The sequence below is a fragment of the Lichenostomus cassidix genome, chromosome Z (genome assembly GCF_008360975.1).
Source record: "Lichenostomus cassidix isolate B80296 chromosome Z, HeHo_3.0, whole genome shotgun sequence".
NCBI classification, from domain to species: Eukaryota; Metazoa; Chordata; class Aves; order Passeriformes; family Meliphagidae; genus Lichenostomus; species Lichenostomus cassidix.
The window spans coordinates 53,569,101-53,588,881 of NC_139511.1; the positions used below are offsets into that span (position 1 = coordinate 53,569,101).

Here is a 19,781-nt window from a genome sequence, read left to right on the forward strand (position 1 = left end):
TTCTCAGAGAATGAGGAACCAGAGGTGCATTCTTAGCTATTGGACCTTTTAAACAGACCATAAAACAGACCGGGAAATACTTAGTAACAGAGGTGCCGTTCTGTAAACCTTGTGTCATAAACAGAGACCCTCTACATCTATGCACCTGGGAAATTTATAGAAACAGCAGGTAGGATAGTAAACAATTCTGTTTAATTATCATTCAGTTTTGTCAGAAGACACATAACAATACTTAGGGTCAGTCTGTAGGTTAAGTTTTAAAAGGTTATTGAATTTTAAATGGAAGAAGAACAGCTGCTACAGAAACAACATTACACTCCAACAATCACCAATGAAATCATTAACAATCTGTGAATTGAATTAGTTTCCTTCTTTTTCTCATTATTAATTATTTGGGAGACATTTGTTTTACAGTTTTATTACATCTTTGTTAATTTCTTCATTGTGCCATGAGGCATTTTCCTATTTAAGCAATTTATTTTAACTGTTCTTCTGTGGTATAATTTCTTTATCAAAGACTGAAGTCACTATTGCATAGAGGCACTACTATTTTAGTAACACTACTTCTCTCTTCAAAACAGTGCAGCTTAACCACCATACTCTGTATCAATGAATTTCTGTACTTAGCAACAATATAAAGTTCAGCTTTTGAGCTAAACTCATTGCTACTGCTTTGATAGCAAATTGTGTAGTTTATCAGTAAAGCTGTAATATATTTACTATTAACAGAAACTGAATCTTTTTTTTTTAAAGTGATGATCCTCACCACTGATTACTTGTCCAAACAGCTCTTCTGGTGTATCTCCAAAGAATGGCACACATCCAACAAGAAATTCATAAAGAATAATTCCCATAGCCCACCAGTCCACAGGTTTTCCATAACCCTGTCTCAGTATCACTTCAGGAGCTATGTATTCAGGTGTACCACAGACCTAAAAGAAAGAAAAAAAGCATGATGTCAAAACAAGTCTTAACTGAGCTATGCCACATTATTGATAATTCCTGAAATGTAAATTTTTCATATTGATGTAAATTAATAATTAATAATAAATAAATTAATACATAATAAATTAAAATAATATATACAAATCATATAATTATAAAAACAATTAATAAAATCATATTATTATTAAAATTAATATATTAAAATAAAAATATAAATAACAAATTAATAATTAATCAGTACTTCCCCTTTCCTTTGTGGAGGAAAACTTTCCAGATAGCACAATTTCTCTTACTGATTCCAAAAGCTTTCATTAATCCCTCATTATTTTTTCCATATTAATGTAAATTAATATGAAAGCATGGAAAAAAGTGGAATTCAGTTTGGTTTAGTCCGCTGAGTTTACATGACAATTCATGTTTTTAGAACAACCTACCTACATTAAATGGCATCATAATCAGCATTTGCGTGTCTGTTATGAAAAGGACAGTTTATGTTTTGCACATGGAGTCCACCATGGCAAGTATTTAACTTACAACATATCCTTATCTTTATATGAAGTTGTGATGGTTTTATCTTAAGTAACTTTTACAGTGAACAGATTGTGAGCAACGGTAATGAGGCATGCTTAAAGGGAAATGGGCCATAGCACAGATTTTAGCACCCTTCGTTGTACAACACATAATGAGCTCCACAAGTACTCTGCTGAGACTTCTGAATTCTTTATAAAACAGTTTTCCATTTGTCTCTCTCACAGATTCACTTGCGTGCAATTAGGTTGTTCATCTTACTAATAGATTCTAACGTATTAGTTACGTTAAAAATAAGGACAGGAAGAAAGAAAGGACAAAGCCTAGAATAATCTTCAGGGCACCAGTAAAAGTAACTGACATACTCAACTGGAACACCAATGAAGAAGTAACTATGGTTTATTCAATATTACAGAATATTCTCCTGGCAAAATATTACTTCATGTGAACACTCAATGTAGAAAGGAAAAAGGATGTTTCTTACTTGTTTATCGAGGAATTCTCTGGCATCCTTCTCAATGTGACCCTCATACAGATTGGTGGTCAAACTCATTAGCCCCACTTTTGACAGACCGAAGTCTGTAAGCTTTATATGGCCCATGGATGTCACCAATAGACTGAAAAATAGAAATATTTTAAGTCACTGTGATATAATTCAACATTTTGTGCTTATCATTGTTATTACTATTACAATTATAATACTTAAATAAAAACATTTCATTAGCAGTGCAAAATTATAAATACTGCTTAAAAAGTAATTTAACTGGTAAAGAATAAACAGGTTGAAAATCTAAGTCTTACATTTGTTACTATTATTATCAGAAGTAAACAAACTTTTTATGTGCAACTGCACATCTTTTAGAGCTATGTAAGTCTTGAGAGCTGAGTGCTTGAAGCTTTGAAGAAACAGTTATAATCTGAAAGACCTAAAATAGAATACATGTAATTTTTGAAGTGAGGTGAGCATTTTCTGTCTGTAACAATCTGGGTCAGTCATGCATTTGGAAAAAAACTCAGGTATTAATTTAGTAATACAATTACTAAATATATAAATAAATAAATATAAATAAAAACTAAATATAATAAAAACTAGTAACTATACTGTCCTAAGGTATCATGATATGAAGGTATTGTCAATCAACATCCATGACTCCCAATTCTTTTTCTTCCTTTTTATTGTGAAACAGGAAGAAGATTAATGGAGTGCAACAGCCATACTTTGTACTTCAGCTACTTGCTGTAATGTTAATTTACTTGTATAGGAACAACACTGTATTTTCAAATACTGAAATTAAAAACCCTAACCCCGTCAAAAAACAAAATAACCCCTAGAAACCAAGCAACAGGAGATATTTCCACATCTGGTCAATCTTGTCTTCAAATATGCAAATATCTGCAAGCTGATGATATTTTGTATTAAACATTTATGTCTACTTTGAAAAAACTTTTCCTTAATGTATTTCCCTCCAAATGTATTTCCCTCCATTCTAACCAGAACAGTAAATACATATATTTTTTTTTAGCTACTCTGATAGCCTCTTCCATTTTAATCAGAAAATTCTTAGCTCTTTCGGAAAAAATACATTTTCTGTACTGCAAGTAATGGAAGTTCAAATATTGTGAAGGAATTGTGAATCTACGTAACACAATAAAAAAAAAGTCAAAGCAAGTTTAAACCTTCCATATTTTACGTAACAATTTCAGAGTCCTCTTTCAAGTTATATTCTATATACATACTTGTCAGGTTTCAAATCCCTGTGTACAATCCCATAATTATGAAGGTATTCCAAGGCCAGAACAGTCTCTGCAAAGTACATCCTTGCCATGTCTACAGGTAAGGGACCCATATTCTTCATCAAAGTAGCACAGTCCCCACCTGTGGAAACAGAACAAATGTTCCAGATTACTCCATAAATTCGGAGGTGCATATATGATGCAGAAAGGGATACAAACAAGTCATACATTTTTATTTTCTTGTCAGAGGATACAACTGAACATGTAACCTCACCAACTACTATACTGGAAGTACTATGAAGCTGGGAGAGAGCACTACAAGGATTCAGCTGAAAACCGATAAAGTACATACTGCTGCCAAAGGAGAAAAACAAACGAACAAATAAACAAATAAATAAATAAAGGGGATGTGGAAGGCCCCAGAACCATAACTGGGTACCTCTTCTGTACTGCTTCTGTCCACTGTTCTCCTGAAGCATCAGCACCTTTTCAAAATGTCTCCTCTTTCCTCTTTCTTTGTAAAAATAACTACTACAAATCCCCCAACACTTGCTACTGAAAATTTCAGCTCCAGAAAAAAGCAAACATTTCCACATGAACTTTGAATGCTAGGACATTTTCAATTACAATCTATAAGGAACTTACTCTAAGAGCAGTTATTTCCCATTATAGCTGGAACGTGTTTTACAAGCTGTTTACTGGGAGATAATGACTGGTGAAAAAAGAGAACCACCTTGCTGTTGGATCTGGTTCCTAAATCTGAATTGCGAGAGTATGGAGGACACACAGGGGGCCCCTTGTAATTCAAGTACCATATGGGTTATTTTTCTTTTGTGGTATAAGAAAATTCTTCCTCTGTAAACAGAAGTGCAATTTTACCTTCTACATACTCCATGACCATGCATAAATGACGCCTTGTTTCAAAGGAGCAATACATGCTGACAACAAATGGATTTTCTGCAAATGTCAGGATATCACGCTCGACAAAGGCCTGTTGGATCTGGTTTCGGAGGATGAGATTCTGCTTATTAATTTTCTTCATGGCAAATCTTTGTCTGGTTTCTTTGTGTCTCACAAAATAAACGGCACTGAAAAGTTCAAATGGGAGAGAGAAGTCTGATTAACTACTAAAAATGCATTTTAAAATACATTTTTCACTGGTTTTTTTTTTTTTAAACTGTGTATGTATTATACAAAAGACGTGTTTTTAATTCAACATAGTCCTTCACATTAAGTAATGGTTACAAAGCTCATTTTGTTTAATAACCAGAATGGATCTCAGTTAACACAAATTAGTACTCAAACTAAAACAAACAACTCTCCTGCCCTTCCCTCTCCCTCCCTCCCTCCCAGCCAAACAACACATATAACAGCAAATGCTTTCAGCCCAGGCAGATTTCAGGCATCCCCATCAACAAAGGATTACATACAAAAACTAGCTATGGCTAGTGTTATAAATCATTGTGACAAATGCTTATTCTGTAGGTGCGCTGTAAGGAAATTATGACTCAGACTCAGTCCAGGGGATTTTAAAACATATCACAGATCTCTTATGAAGGTTGCTTAGAAGTTGCTCGAAGGGGCGGCTCCCTCATCACCAGGTGCAAAATCTCCCATTCTTGCTGAGTCCCTGACATCAGCACTGATCCATATCACAGGAAGGTCACCAGCAGGTAACTCGGAACAAAGATTGCTGCATTAACCACATGGTAGTGTGGGACTAAGGTGTACCTTGGCATGCAGAATTTCCACTGGCGTGCTGGGTACAAGGTTTCCTGTAAATTTGGTTAGGTAAAGTCAAAGCAGAGAGGGAAGCAAAAGAAAAGAAAACCTCACTTGGGCAAGTCTTCTGTTTTTCAAGGCTAAGGAGAAGGAATCACCCTCCTATGAAACACTGACACACGACTTTACTGCTGCGTTTCTCAAAATCCCTAGGGGCAAATCCCGAAAATTTTTGCCTTGCTCGAAATCTACTTTGTAGCATTTAATGCTTATACTATCTCCGGTATATTATTACTACAGTGTTTATGAAAAGAAAGCACTTAAAGGAGAAAATAAAGGGGGCAGTAGGGAAATAGGATTAAATTATGAAGTTTTTAAAATCAATTAATTGTCGCCATGTGGTCCAACTATCAGCATACAATTATTTATATAAACACAAAAAGTAACACTTGCTCTACTATTTCTTTAAAGATCTTCACACAGCTACAAAAGTTACAGGCACTGAAAAAAATCAGCAGTTCTCCTTTCCTCTGTGGAAGAAAACTTTCCAGATAGGACTATTTCTCTCACTGATTCCAAAGCTTTCATTAATCCCTCATTCTTGTGTGAGCACGGGGCAGGTAAAACACATTACACAATTATGAAAGCAGTAAAAACCACCTTGGGCAAAACCCATGACAAACCCCACCCTTTGTGCCTCCTACTGAGTCTCACTCCATTCTGCCCCTCCCGAGCTGGAATACAGACTGAGTTATTCAGCTCCAGTACTCCTCCCTGCTGACTTCATGCCTTTTATTCTGCACCTCTTCCTACTGCTCCCCTCATATTCAGTTCTCTCTCCAGCTTTTACTCTTACAGCCCTTTCCTTTGCTTGTCTTTCCCTTACATTTTAGTTTTCCTCTCTCATTTGTTGCTTTCTCCTGTCAGTTGCATAATCTTTTGTAATATCTCTTCTTTTACACATTTCAGTCCCTCTCTACATTCCTGGCATGTAGAAAATTATTGCCTGAAGCCTCCATCCTTAAAAAAAACTAGTTACATGAATGAACTAAGGACTGGCTGAGGAGCTGACATACAAATATTTCTCAAGAGTTTTTAATCGGACAGTGTGCCAAGATAGACTCTTAAAAGGCAAATAGAAACCAGAACATATTCTTACAGCATCTTAATAAATCCTGACTTCAGATCATACATATCTGTAAGACCATTACTAATATATTTAAAAATTATTGAACAGTTATATCGAAGGACTACCTAGTCCAGTAAATATCTGGGACATGCTGCGAAATTTTCCCAGCTGCCTACGCTGCATCTCCAGTCTTACAGTCACAAGCAGGTAACTGTGCAACTTTTAACTTTCCACTAGGATTCTGTTTTTTCTCAGAAAAAACCCATTTAGTTCAGAAGTACCAGACTCACAAGACAACCACAACACAATAGTCTCTCTTGCTTTTACACATGCATACACTGTTTATGCTACACAAATTGCATTTAAATGAACTTCAATGTACAAAAATGTCTAACACCCCTCACATCCTCTGGTCACAGTAACCCCAGCAAACAACATTTATGCTTTGTGAAGGAAACTACACCCCAGCCAGCAGCATGTTGAAAATCAAATGCTGCCCATGATCTCCAGTATATTATAAAGACAATTTCAAATTTAGGATTCTTTGATGCAAAAACAATGTAAGAAGAGCACCCAGACTGTCCTGTGAATCCACTGAATGACAGCAGCACACCCTGTCTCCCTGCAAAGCCACAACCAGAATGGTGCTGTTGCATCCTCCTGTGGTTTCAAATGAAGAACCCGATTTCCTATCCCCCCCTCAGCTTTCTGTTTTCATAACAGAGCAACAAGAGTTTCCAAAGCATCCCCTGATTTCACTGTGTGAATTTCAACAGTTTTGCAAGTGGTCTGTATTTCACTGATGCTGTAGCTCAACAAAGCAAAAAAAGCTTGCTTTTCAAGAGAAGTAAGAACACTCATTTGGCAGTGTCCAAACACTACCTTATTTCACTTTCAACATAAATTTCAGCTTGAAAAGGTATCTCTGTAATACTCTGTAAATCTCTGTTAGGCACAATTATAAAACACTGCAGAAGTGGTAAGATGACAAAAACAAGCTAAAATATTTAACTGAGTTCCTGAATTAGTCTAACTTAAGTATCATTCAATCTATCACTTCAGTCTTAGAGTCATGACTCCTGTTTTTTCTCTAAATTTAAAAATCTGTAGTTACTGAAAAAATCCATATAGATAGATTTCAGGCCTAGTTTACAGCTCTCCAATAACCAACTTTTAGAGCCATTTTACAATCCAGTCTACATTCGGGGCTTAATGCTAATATAGCTGACCCAATTTTCTAATCTGTCAAAGGACCTTGAACTCCTTGTGGAGACACAAGTACTGTACTCACAGCTTAAAAACTACACCTGCTGACCAGGAACTTTCTTTCATTTTTACAAGCAATTTCCTGAGAAGAGACTGCTAAATTCTGTTCTACCCTGGAATTATGTCTGATGGTGCCTCAGTGAAGAAAAGCTACTTGTGAGACTGTGGTTTATATTGTTTGGTAAAGTTTATAGATAGTTATTTAAGATCAGAATTTAAAAGCAGCACTGCATCACCTTCTGGAGAGGCAATGCCTGTGACCAGAGTGATTTGGCGCAGAAGGAAATGCTACCAAAAGCACTACAGTTCCGGAGCAATGCACCCAGCCTCCTGCCTGCAATATTTCACACTTATCCTAGTCTTCCTAGAAGGAAATGAGAAGTGGGCCATTGACAAAGAGAACATGATGGTTTTGATCCTTCTCTCACAAATGGTACTAGTCCTAGTTGTTCTAATGTGCCATCAATTTTGAATAATAAAACCAATTCTCCATACATAACAGTAGCAATGCCTTCTATCTTTATGGCAGCTAGTAAACACAGATTCAAAGTGATGAAATTGCAGTCCAAAATTCTGATGGGTAAACTGTCTGGTGTTACTTTAGTGAACCTACCAAGCCACAGTTCCACCTGTCCCCTTCCACTTTGGAACTAGTGGCTGCCAGGCTGATGATGAATTAACCTGACTGATGGCGTTTTATTCTACAGTTGGTAACTTTTCTTAATCCTGTTCCAAATACAACTATACATGAGCAAGTACTATCAAAAGAGTGGAGAAGGATAGAATGAATACTCACAAGGTAGGTTCAGCAGCTGCTCAAGACAACACTGCTCCCAAGTTTTTTAATTTATCAAGCAACACCATTAGCCAGTATGTCATGTACATACTGACATTACCATCCCTGTGAAAGCAAAAGCATCCCAGGCAGGAGCAAAAGTGTTATCATGTATTTGCTTTAAACAGATAGTTACACATTGAAGAGATATTGAACTAACATCACTTGCTTCCCTGAAATCAAATGTAATTTTTATTTTGTTGAACTTTGTCAGGAAACCAGGCTGATACTAACTTGAAGAGATGGAATACTACTACTTGCTACCTCTCATAAGCTGGAATGTGGAAAAAATACTGTTGTGATTGCAGTAAAAATTAAAAATTCAGGAAATACAGGAAGTTTTATCTGGCTGAAAAAAGTTAGACAGCTTGTGAAACCTTTAATGACTTGGCCAAAATCCTACATGTTTACTGATTCACAGCTTGTTTAACTTCTTGTATATTCCTAGCCATTCCCAAAAGCCTCATCTACTCATCTACACCTCATATACTATACAGTTGTTTAATTGCACTACAAATGAGTTTACCCAATCAATTAAAAGCAGAGAACTGCTACAACATTTACTCAAACCTTCACAAAACTAGTAGTTTATATTTAAACTCATCAAATTTAACATATCTGACAAATCTCTGCTACAGCATGCCAAGCCCAACAATTACCCTGTCAAGTAATCAAAGCTTTCCATTTCACTGATAAAGGCAAAAACACCACAGCAAAGGAAAAGAATGTTACAGGTTTGTCTTTAATTAGTTCTGATTTAAAGCCTCCATTATAGCCTCACAATAAGTAAAATATTACAACAGCATACTGCAGCTTTAGTAAGTCAGAGCACAAGATATGCCCACTGACATATTTTAGAGAATCAATCAATGAAGCACAGGCAGAATTCCCATATACTTAGATTACTTTAAAAAATTAATGATCTGGAAAAACATAGGAGGGAAAAAACAATCCTTGCAGCACAACAACAGTAACTTTTGTTTCAGCTACTTATACTTGTAAATAAACTGCAATAAATGCCTTCAGGACAGTTTCTTGGTTTATATGCACAAGAAATAGGTATTACTGGTTTATTACATTCCATTTCATAGATGGGTTACACAGAATTTAGGTTATCTTGATGTGTTTCCCATTAAACTTGTCCATAACTTTTGAGTAAATTAACCATCAACTGCATTGGTGCCAACATAAAAAAGAGAAACCAGCTTAATAAAGACTAGAAAGTGGTCTGTTGATTTTACAGTCCGTCCCACTTATATGACATACCAGAGATTTTCAAGCGCACAGATGGCTTGGAAAAAGTGGTATCCTAGAGAATATAGCGGTACAAGCTTTCTTAACTTACAGTATTGAATAGGTGCTAAGAAGTTTATTGTCTTACATTTCATTGTGTTCCCTTCCCTCTCCACGTACTGTGTTTGTATAGCAAGGTTTTGGTAGTGGGAGGACTACAGGAGCTCACACTGGAGGCTTCCTGGTAGGACCTGTGACCATGGCAGGAGCCCACACTTCAGGCTGTGCCTGAAGGACTGCACCCCATGGAAGAGTGACCCACGTTGCAGCACTCTGGAGAGGACTGTTGCTCATGGGATGGACTCACATGGAAGAAATCCAGGAAGAACTGAATCCTGTGGGAGGCACCCCATGGTGAAGCAGAGAATGAGTCCTCTCCCTGAGCAGTGGCAAGAACAATGTGCGATAAACTAACCATAAGCACCATTCCCTGTCTCCCTGTGCTGCTGGGCAGGGGAGGAGGCAGAGCTGGGAAGGACAGACTGGCAGGGGCAAAGTTTTTTTTAAGATCTCGTTTTACTTCTCATTATACTGCTTTGATTCTGTTAGCAATACATTCAATTAATATCTCCAATTCAAGTCTCCAATGCCCGTAATTGTATTCAATGTGTGATCTCTCCCAGTCCTTATCTCAGCCCATGAACCCTTTGTTATATTTTCTCTCCCCCATCCAGTTGTGGAGGGGAATGATAAGAATTGCTTTGCTGGCATCCAGCCAGTGTCAACCCACTGCAGACTGTTTTCTCATTTCTGATTTTTCTTCTAAGAAGCAACAATTTAAATGAAAAATCCAAACCAACAAAAAATACTTCGTTATTACTTCCTTAAGAATAGAAGTAATACCACTCTACTAAACTGATGAGGTTTTCATTTCCACTAATACTACCACATTAAATCCTGCCAGCCTACCCCTGTTTTTACATTTGCTAAAGACAATAATGATTCATGAAGAATCTCAATATACTCCAAGCTGGTTATTTTCTATCACCCCTCCTTTTCTTCACATATCTATCAGGGTCTCATCCAATTTTTACAACATTACATTGTCAATTTTACATATTATTGGCATTTAAAAGGTATTTTGTAAGTGCTGATTTTCCCTGCCACAAACATGAGGAAAAAAATAATCTTGTGTGCCATAGAAGGCCATGGCTTTTCATCTGTTCTTTGCCAGCTTTTCAGATCCTTATTTGTTTCAGGTGTACAGTTGTCTCCAGTCTGTGTTTCCTAATGGCTCTTCAGGCTCCTTCTGGCTGTAACACCTATGGAGCAAGAGGTCTACAGAACCTCTGACTTCAAGTGTCAGGTCTCACTCTGCTACCTGCATTATGCCCTGCTGCAGCTGCTCCCTCCTCTCCCCATCCCTCAGCGCTTGATAACTGCTCCGAGGTGGGTACAGTACAGTGACTCGACACCCCTTTCTCCAGCAGAGGCCTACAGTTCCTCTTATCCTCCTCCAGTAAAAGAACAGATGAAAGAAGGAATGGAGGGGACTTAGCACCTGCCAAGGGAAGGAGAAAGTGGTGCAGCCAGGGAGGGAGGCAACATCTATTGCTAACTGCTGAGAGGCAGGCTTTTGAGGTACCGGAGTGATTGGAGAAGGTGACATATGGTAAGCAGCAAGTTTGTCTGTGAAGAAATTCTTGTATTTGAATATTTATATAACTTTAATGCAAATTATACTATTTCCCTTGGGATTTTTGCCAAGTTATGTAAAAATGTCTGGACACAAGTAGCCTCCACACAAGCTACCATGGCCAACACTCCTAGGCATTACTGAATGCCTCTTGTTCCAGGACTCACAGTTACCATTAACTGAATTTCACCAGAGAGAGCCCATCAGCCTCAGGCCATTCAGTGGGCACATAAAACTCCAGTGGGTAGACTGCAGGTGCTTTTTCTCCTATGTTTAAGACCTCATCGCAGAGAGCTCAGTCCTATCAGCTCACTGTCACTTCCCAGCTCAAGCAGAGTCTAATGGAGTCTGTGCTTGAGAGCAGCACCACTTCTTCCTCTGCCAGGCTGTAACGTTGGCTCATTTGAGTGGGCTCCTCACCACAAGATGGAAACCTCTCTTTTTTGAGCCATTTTACATTCCTCCCGTTCCTGGCAGGTTACACAGAACAACAGTTCCTGTTTCAAAACATTTCAGTGCAGAGGAGCAGCCAAAAAAGGGTCTAACAGATAGTACAGGATCAGAGGACAGGACTGAAGACAAGCACCATGACTGCACAGTACTTCTAGAAAACGTTTTGTGTTCATTTAAAAACCAGGTTACCAAAATCTTTTCTCGGTCCTCCGGGATATCTCCAGATGACTTACCTATCACTAGGCAGTAAGTTATAGGCACTCTCCAACTACCCAGAAACTAACCAAATAATAGCAATTCCTTATAAGCCAATTGGTTAAAATTTGAGAATTAGAATATCATCTACAAAATAACAAAACACTGCTGCCCTACTTCAGGAAATTTGTTTTTATTTCAAAAATATTTTTAGGTCAAGTAAGCACTAATTTTTATCAATCTGTCTCCCTACAGATGACATATAACTCTCTCTCATATCTGCATGAACACATGCTTTTTGCAGTATTATAAAGGTGAGCTTAAATCTGCCCTTTGATTTATTCAGATTTCATCTGTGGCATGCTATCTACTTCTGAAAAATCTTCCTGATGTAATGTTCAGTATTTTAATTTACTGCAGCACAGCATTAATTATTATTGCCTAGCAAACTTTCCAAAACCTTGTGAACTTAAAATATTAGTAACAAAACAAGAATGCAAAAGGAAAAAAGCAGCAGTGCAAACACACTCCCTCCCATGTAGACCCCTGAAGAAAGAAATGGGAAATTAAGCAAAAATAAAATGCAAAAGAGCTGTCAGAGTCAGGGATTACTCACCCATAAGCTCCGTTACTAATCAGTTTAATTGTTTCAAAATCACTTTCCCGAGGTTTCCTCTGCAGCTTCAGCGAGGTATTAGAGCTCTTCAAGATAAGAGATGAGAATGAACAAAGTTAATACAATGCTTTTTTTCAAAATGAGGGGGGAAAAACAAACAAAAAACCAACTATCACCAGGCTGTCACATTGATGAACCAGGTAAAAGCTCTGGACAGCCAGGCATACAGCCAACACAGAGAGGGACCAAGGGGCTCCTGAAGCAAAGCTGCTTTTTCATCAGACAGGTCTCTGCTACACTGCAGCAAACTGCTTGCTTCTCTCCGTGCACAGGTTACAGCCACAAAGGGTTCTGGTAAAGTAGTTACTAGCAAGTCTTATCTGGAGTCAGGGACTTCTGTGAAATCCACAAGGCACTCACTGGCCACTGCCTTCCCATTTTAGTAAATCTGACTCTCATATTACAGCCTGGTAGTAACAAACTGTTGATGAGCTCTGGTTCACTCAAATAAACTTTGGCACCTTTCAAACTAATGTTAGGATAGAGTGTGATGTAACATAGCGTAGATGGTAAAGAGACACAAAATGAAAAAGAAAAATATGGAAAATAAAAATGCTTTAATCTATCTCTAGAGAGGTCACTCTTACCTACTTCTTTGTCAAAACTTTTTTAAAACTACGTTGCCCCGAATATGGCAAAACTTTTTTTCTAGTTTGAATTTTTAATTAATCTTTAAGATATGAGAATTAGAATTGTGGTTCAGGGGGAAAAGATGAAGGCACAGGACTCCAGACTTCCTAACCCAAAAGATCTTCCTCAAATGTCTTCCAAATCTCCAAGAAGTTACACAATTCCTATCCAAGCAGTTTGGTAACAGTTAAAAGCTGAAAGTAGACCTGGTTGGAACATTTTCTATTAAAAGCTTGCTAAAGAAAATTCAATGCAAGACTAGTGAATATGTTAATATAATGAACTACACAGGAGCTGGCAGAGAAGACTTATTAAATTGTTCAGCCCACTTGTCTGCCAGTACAGGATTCTTCCTAATTGTATATTTATGATGATTGTGAGCAGTCCTGTACTCAAAAGTTATGCTTCCTGTAACTTCCCATGTGTGTTTATTCCAAAGCTAGACTTTGAGATGGTTCCAAATATTCAATCTACATTCTTCTTTACTGATTTCATCATCTCCCCTATTTACTTTCCTTTATTACACTACATTATCCTTCCTGTATTTCTTCAGCATTTGTACAACACACTAACTTTCACAATTTCAATTGCTTAGCTAATGCTAAGCCACTTAGCACACTAGATTCAGTTAAGTACTTTAGCACTCCCCTAAAGGCATCTTTCTAGGTATTCTGTCTGTCTTTTCTCTGATTTGTCAGTATCCTTCCACTAAATGCTGCTCAGTTCTAATACGGTAGTTTAAATGCAGATCAATGAAAGCAGCAAAGTAAGAAACACCTTTTTTGTCAATTACAGAATCCTTCCTAAGTGGCACTTTGACAAATGTTAGAAAATATCGCAATGTAACACAACATGTACCAGAGAATGATGTTTTTTATGTATCAGAGCTAGTCTAACAGATAATCCATGCCTGCTAACATTTGTAAATACTTTTAAAGTACCACTGAATTACCTATAAATCCCCTAAAACTGCTCTTGTTCTCTCTGTCCACTTGCACTGAAAATCAAGACTAAATTTTAAGACCTTTATCTACTCTGCTGACTGAAATCCAAGGTGTAAGAGCCAACTTTTTAAAATAAGAATTTAAAATAAGAGCATTTAAGGCCACAATATTCAGCTGAATCAATGTGTCCAACTTGTTTTTCTTTTGCCATCCTGAGCAAACATCTCACAAAGTATTACTGTAAGATACCCATTGCTGTAGGCAAATATTTTTGATCAAAGATTCAGAAGAATGGTGCACAACCTTTCAAACTGTAAACTAACTTTCTGAATGCAGGCTATTTGCTAACTTATTTCTTCTTTGTCTCTTCACTGGATCTGTTCACAATCTCTCAATTTGATCATTAGCTGCCTCTGTGAATGGATTGTTTTAAAATCTCTTTAAAATACTTTGTTTTATTAAACAGTTTACCAATACTTCTAAAAGAAAAAGAAATACATTGATTGAATAGAAACAAAGAAAGCAGTGGTGGATTTTGTGGTAAAGTTATCGCCACATGGTAAACACAAACTTTGTGGAAGACAAAGACACTGAAATGTTTAGGAAAACAGGTAGACAGCTTGGTTATACCTTTTGAAAGCCCTCTGCCTGTAGAGTTTCACAGAGTTAGTTTGAGTATTAACCAATATTTATTTGATCTGTTTACACATACCAGCAGAAACCAGAACAGGCAGGGTTGGGGGAACACACCAGATTTTCCTTGCTTACATTCAGCAAAAGCAGTAATGTAACAGGAAAGCTTACATTTATTGATTCATCCGCTTCTAGAGTTTCTGCTGTCCCACTGTCACAATTAGCTAGCTGAGCTATTTCTGGAAAGAGAAATAAAATACTTCATTTCAAGCTATGGAAAATACAAAACTAAATGAAGCACAGTACACATGAGAAGTGACACCTTTCTGGAGCACTTAATAGAAAATGGTGTCCTACCTGTAGCACTTGACAAGTAACTTTCAGGGCATCTCCAAGCATATATTAAAAAAATCCACTGAGAAAATGAAGACCCGCTATTCAGTGCCTATGTAATAATCTTCCACCAAAGAATTCAAGCAGCCATGAAGCAATGAAGAACAATACTGTTTTCACTGCTGAGACCCAGGAATTCCAAGAGATGCATGCAAACTGAGCACTAAGGGAAAGAGAGTACTTATCTGCTAAAACTCCTGAGGATCTCAGTCCCTGAGGGGTTAAAAGTACACCCCATCCTTCCTGGGCTCCTTCACAGTTCCAGCAAAAGCTTCTAGTTTAGACCAAAAATGGAGTCCAGATAGTTTGCATCTTCCACACAGAAATGCTGATAAGTGCAGCAGAATAAGCTAAAAGCCATTTTCTTTAGAAGCTTATAATTTACAAAGTCACTAATACAGATGACTTCTCTGGGAAAGTAAGATTTTAGGAGTCTACAACTTGATCAGATTGTGCCTGCCCGGGTCAAACTATGCTGCAGAGCTCCTAAGCCCTGCCTGCTCTTCAGTGGAGGGCTTAACTAAGAAATCATCTGGGTAATAGAAGCTAAATCGGACAGCCAGTAACTAAAAGACCCCAGCAATCATATGCATATTTAATGATGCATCTTACATACCAAAAGATGCACATTTTATCACAGTTATGTGTGGGGAATCAGAGATAAGACCACCTAAAATTTGCAAGATGCATTTTTATCTTGGAACTGTTAACTGAATTTATGAATATGAAATATAACTGAATATTCACACAGAATATCTAAATTGCATTTTTCTATATAAAAATAAGTTTCTATTACAAGTGAAATGTTGCACAACACTTACTGCAATTTTTAAAACCAAATTAACCATGTAGATAATTTTCTGTTGGGACAGCTGAAGATTTAAGGAGTACCTCTCATCTGTAACCACTATACAAACCAAAATGTGTGTTAAGTGTAAGAAACAGAAGACATTAGAATGTCACTCCAAAAGCCAAACAGTTCTTTTAGGTGTTAAAGAAGCTACAGGCATTCCAAAAATTAAGCCAATAAATGGTGAAAAATATCTCAACTGAGAACAAAGAAAGAAAAAAAAAAAATTATTAAAGAAAAAAATCACATAGGCTGAACCTGAAGCGGATTTCCCTGGCAAAGGCCAGTTTTGTGAACATGGGGGCTTTAGGACAGAAATGTTGATGAAACCTTCATTGTATGGGTGAGAACCAAACTAGCTGTAGTAATACACTTCGAAAGCCTTCTAAATGGAAATTACTTTTATAAATAGCAAATTAAAATGATCTTTTTTGAAACAAAACTTTTGCAAAATAACCATTATCTGAGAAATCCATATTATCTGCAAGCAGTAGGTACTAATGGAATGGAACCAAACGTCAGATTTCAAAACAGGGAGCTATGGAACCATTTTGCAATGCCTGAAGAGATTTTTCAAACTCATCTAAATACCATTAAACATCTGTCCTTTTTCTTTCATTGATTTAAACCATTTCTGAAGACTCATGATTCAAAAAGGTAAAGATGGTAATTTAAAAAACATGGGGAAAAATTTCTCCCCAGGGAACTCTTCAGAAATGCAGCCACCAGTCTCCGCTAAGTGATGAATCTGTTGTGGTATGGCTTTCAGTACAGTATAAATTTATCTAGCATTGTCTCCAAATAATGCAAGCATCATTTCACTCAAAGAAAGAACGCTACAGTTATGGCAGCAAACAAAGGAGGTAAGTAGAAAAATGTCTACAGTAGGTTGCTTTTCTCTGCAGATGAAATACAAACCTTTGCATGAACATTTATGAACACTGAAGACATCAATTAACAGCTTGACTGAAAACAAAATTCTGTGCTACAGGACAAGGACTGCTACTGAGGTGGACTTTGTTGAAAAAACTTGGTTCTGCTTTTTAAAAAATTTCTATTCTTACATAAAAGGGCTTTAAAGTTCTCAAGGATGATCTTCCCATAATATTTTTACAGTACTGAATATAGTGCTCCCAATAATTCTCTTTGTAAACAATTAATTCCAGGACATAAACCCATAGGGCCCTTCTTTTAATTTGCTTAGGAAGAGTCCTTATATAAAGAGGCACCAATTTACATCAAAACTAGATCACTTAAGAAGTCATTGTATAGTGATTTATGCTGCTTAAATATTTTTTTTGAAGCGTGGAAAAAAAGCATTAACACAAATCAGATGGTCTAAATTTTCTTTATAAATACACATACACATTAATCTTTAAAACAAAACACAATTCAATTGCTCAAATCTCCAACTGAACCAAAGATCACTAATCCAGTTATCAAACGCCCCTCAGTATTTATTGACAAACCACACGGTCCATTTTCTCCTTCAGAAAAAAATCCAAACCCCAACATTTCAATTATCCTTTGAAAGCTTCAACATTTGTAATATTCATTAATGTTCAGTTTATGAGCTATAATACAATGTGTCCTACATGAAGTACACTCCTATAAAACAAATATTTAGTTAAAGAAAACAGTATTTCTTATTTGTATATAAGCATTTGTTTCTCGACCTCTCTCACAACCAACTGTTCAAAAAGAATTCAAAGATGTATTAAACTTCGGCAATGCCAGATTCTTGACTCATGCTGAGGAACACTTTCATCCAAGTGGCCAGGAAGATTCAATGAGAGAGATAACAGTAAACCTGACAGAACCAGGGTCAATGCTATAAAACCCTCAACCCACACTCCAAATTAAATCTTACATATACATCAGTGAAGAACTGATGAATTGTAAGTTTAGGACAGACCAACAGCTCACCAAATCCAGAAGACAATGCATTATCTTGCAAAGAATACTTCTTGATCTTTTCCAAAACTAAAGACAAAACAATATTTATGTGTATTTTCCCAATTTGTCAGGCTTCCTTGCTGCACTCCGAATACAAACAAAAAGCATCAAAGTGGTTAATCTGTATCTCAGACAAAAAATAATACTAAATTTGGATGAGGAAGTTCTGTCAAGATAGGAAGTGGACTAATCATAGGCCTGACTTTCTTCAAATCTGTTAAGATAACATTAATGTAATCTATAGCAATACTCAATCTGAATTAGAACTACCCAAACTCCTGACACAACTGGCAGTGCTGAACTTCACAACTGCTTTAGTTCAGCAAAAAGGTTTTAACACACAATATACAACTCCTTTAACAAAACGTGATCTTACATCATGAAAGCTAGCAACAACAACAAAAAAACCCAGTTTATCATAGCTTTTTGCTATTATTTTGTGTTATCAAGCCCTCTCCTAGTCCTGCTTCATAACAGAGTAGACAAGCTAATTGGCACTAGCTAGATTCATTTTTCCACGATGGCATTTCTGTCAGTTTCTTCCAAATTGCACAACTAGCACTGAAAACAATGAACAGATTTCTATTTGTCACCAGTGATAGAATCTGGTCACAGAGCAGCAAAGATGATGATCTGACTAGAACAGAGGAGTAATTTTAGTTTGTTCAATGTTGTCCTTAAAAGAACAATAGAATGCCTTGGGTTGAAAAGCACCTTGAAGATCATGTTTCAAACCTTCTACATTGAGTTGGAACAGACCCAAAAGGATCATAAAGTCCAAGTTCTGCCCTGTGCAGGACCACCCCCAAGAGTCATACCCTGTGCCTGAGAGCATTGTCCGAACACTTCTTGAGCTCTGTCAGACTGGTGCTGTGACCACTGCCCTGGGGAGCCTCTTCCAGCATCCAACCACCCTCTGGGTGAAGAGCCTTTTCCTAACAGGCAGCCTAAACCCCTCCTGGCACACCTTCAGGCCATTCCCTCAGTCCTGTCCCTGGTCAGCACAGCAGTGCCTGCCCCTCTGCTGCCCCTTGTGAGGAAGTTGTAGACTGCCATGAGGTCTCCCCTCATTCTTCCCTTCTCCAGGCTGAGAAGATGAAGCAACCTCAGCTGCTCCTCATACAGCTTCACCTCAAGGCCTTTCACGATCTTCATGCCCTCCATTGGACACTCTCTAATATTGTCTTTCTTGTACTGTGGCACCCAAAACTGCCCCCAGCACTGGAGGTGAGGCTGCCCCAGAGCAGAGCAGGACAATCCCCTCCCTTCCAGGCTGGCCATGCTGTACCTGATGCCCCCCAGGACAGGGTTGGCTCTCCTGGCTGCCAGGGCACTGCTGACTCATGTCCAACTCACCATCAACCAGGACTCCCAGGGCCCTTTCCATGGTGCTGCTCTCAAGCCTCATTCCCAGTCTGTCCATACATCCAGGACTGCCCATCCCAGGTGCTTAACCAGCACTTTCCCTTACTGTTGAACTTCACACAGTTGGTGATTGCCCAGCCCTCTAATTTGTCGAGGTGTCTCTGCAGGGCCACCCTGCCCTGGAGGGAGTCAACAGCTCCTCCCGGTTTTGTGTCATCTGCAAACTTGTTTAGTATCCCTTCTTGGCCTGCACCCAAGTCACTTATGAAGATGCTGAAGAGCTCAGGGCCGAGGATGGAGCCCTGTGGAACCCCACCAGTGACAGTCACCAGGCTGATGTCACCCCAGTCACTGTAAGCCCTTGAGCCTGACCCATGAGCCAGTTGCTCACCCACCACAAGATGTGTTTATCCAGCTGTGTGCTGGACATTTTCTCCAGAATGATGCTGTGAGAGACAGTATCAAAAGCTTTACCGAAATGCAGAAAGATCACATCAACTGGCTTCCCCTGAACAGCTAGGTGGGTTACCTTGTCCACAAGACCAGAGCCCCATTCAGTCTGGTCTTAAACACTTCCAAGGATGGGGCACCCACCACT

The 19,781-nt window shown here is 37.9% G+C and overlaps 1 protein-coding gene across 10 annotated transcripts in view; it reads right to left on the reverse strand.

Annotated features, from left to right (window-relative positions):
- Positions 1-19,781, reverse strand: part of MAST4 (microtubule associated serine/threonine kinase family member 4) — a 232,727-nt gene that overhangs the window by 22,231 nt on the left and 190,715 nt on the right. For all 10 annotated transcript variants that reach the window (XM_085042888.1, XM_085042887.1, XM_085042885.1 and 7 more), the window contains 6 exons: positions 14,791-14,858; positions 12,353-12,438; positions 4,087-4,295; positions 3,211-3,349; positions 1,958-2,090; positions 767-932 (listed from right to left, as the gene is read on the reverse strand). In XM_085042888.1, coding sequence (XP_084899014.1) covers positions 767-932; positions 1,958-2,090; positions 3,211-3,349; positions 4,087-4,295; positions 12,353-12,438; positions 14,791-14,858 — 801 coding nt within the window. The remainder of the gene's footprint in view (positions 1-766; positions 933-1,957; positions 2,091-3,210; positions 3,350-4,086; positions 4,296-12,352; positions 12,439-14,790; positions 14,859-19,781) is intronic.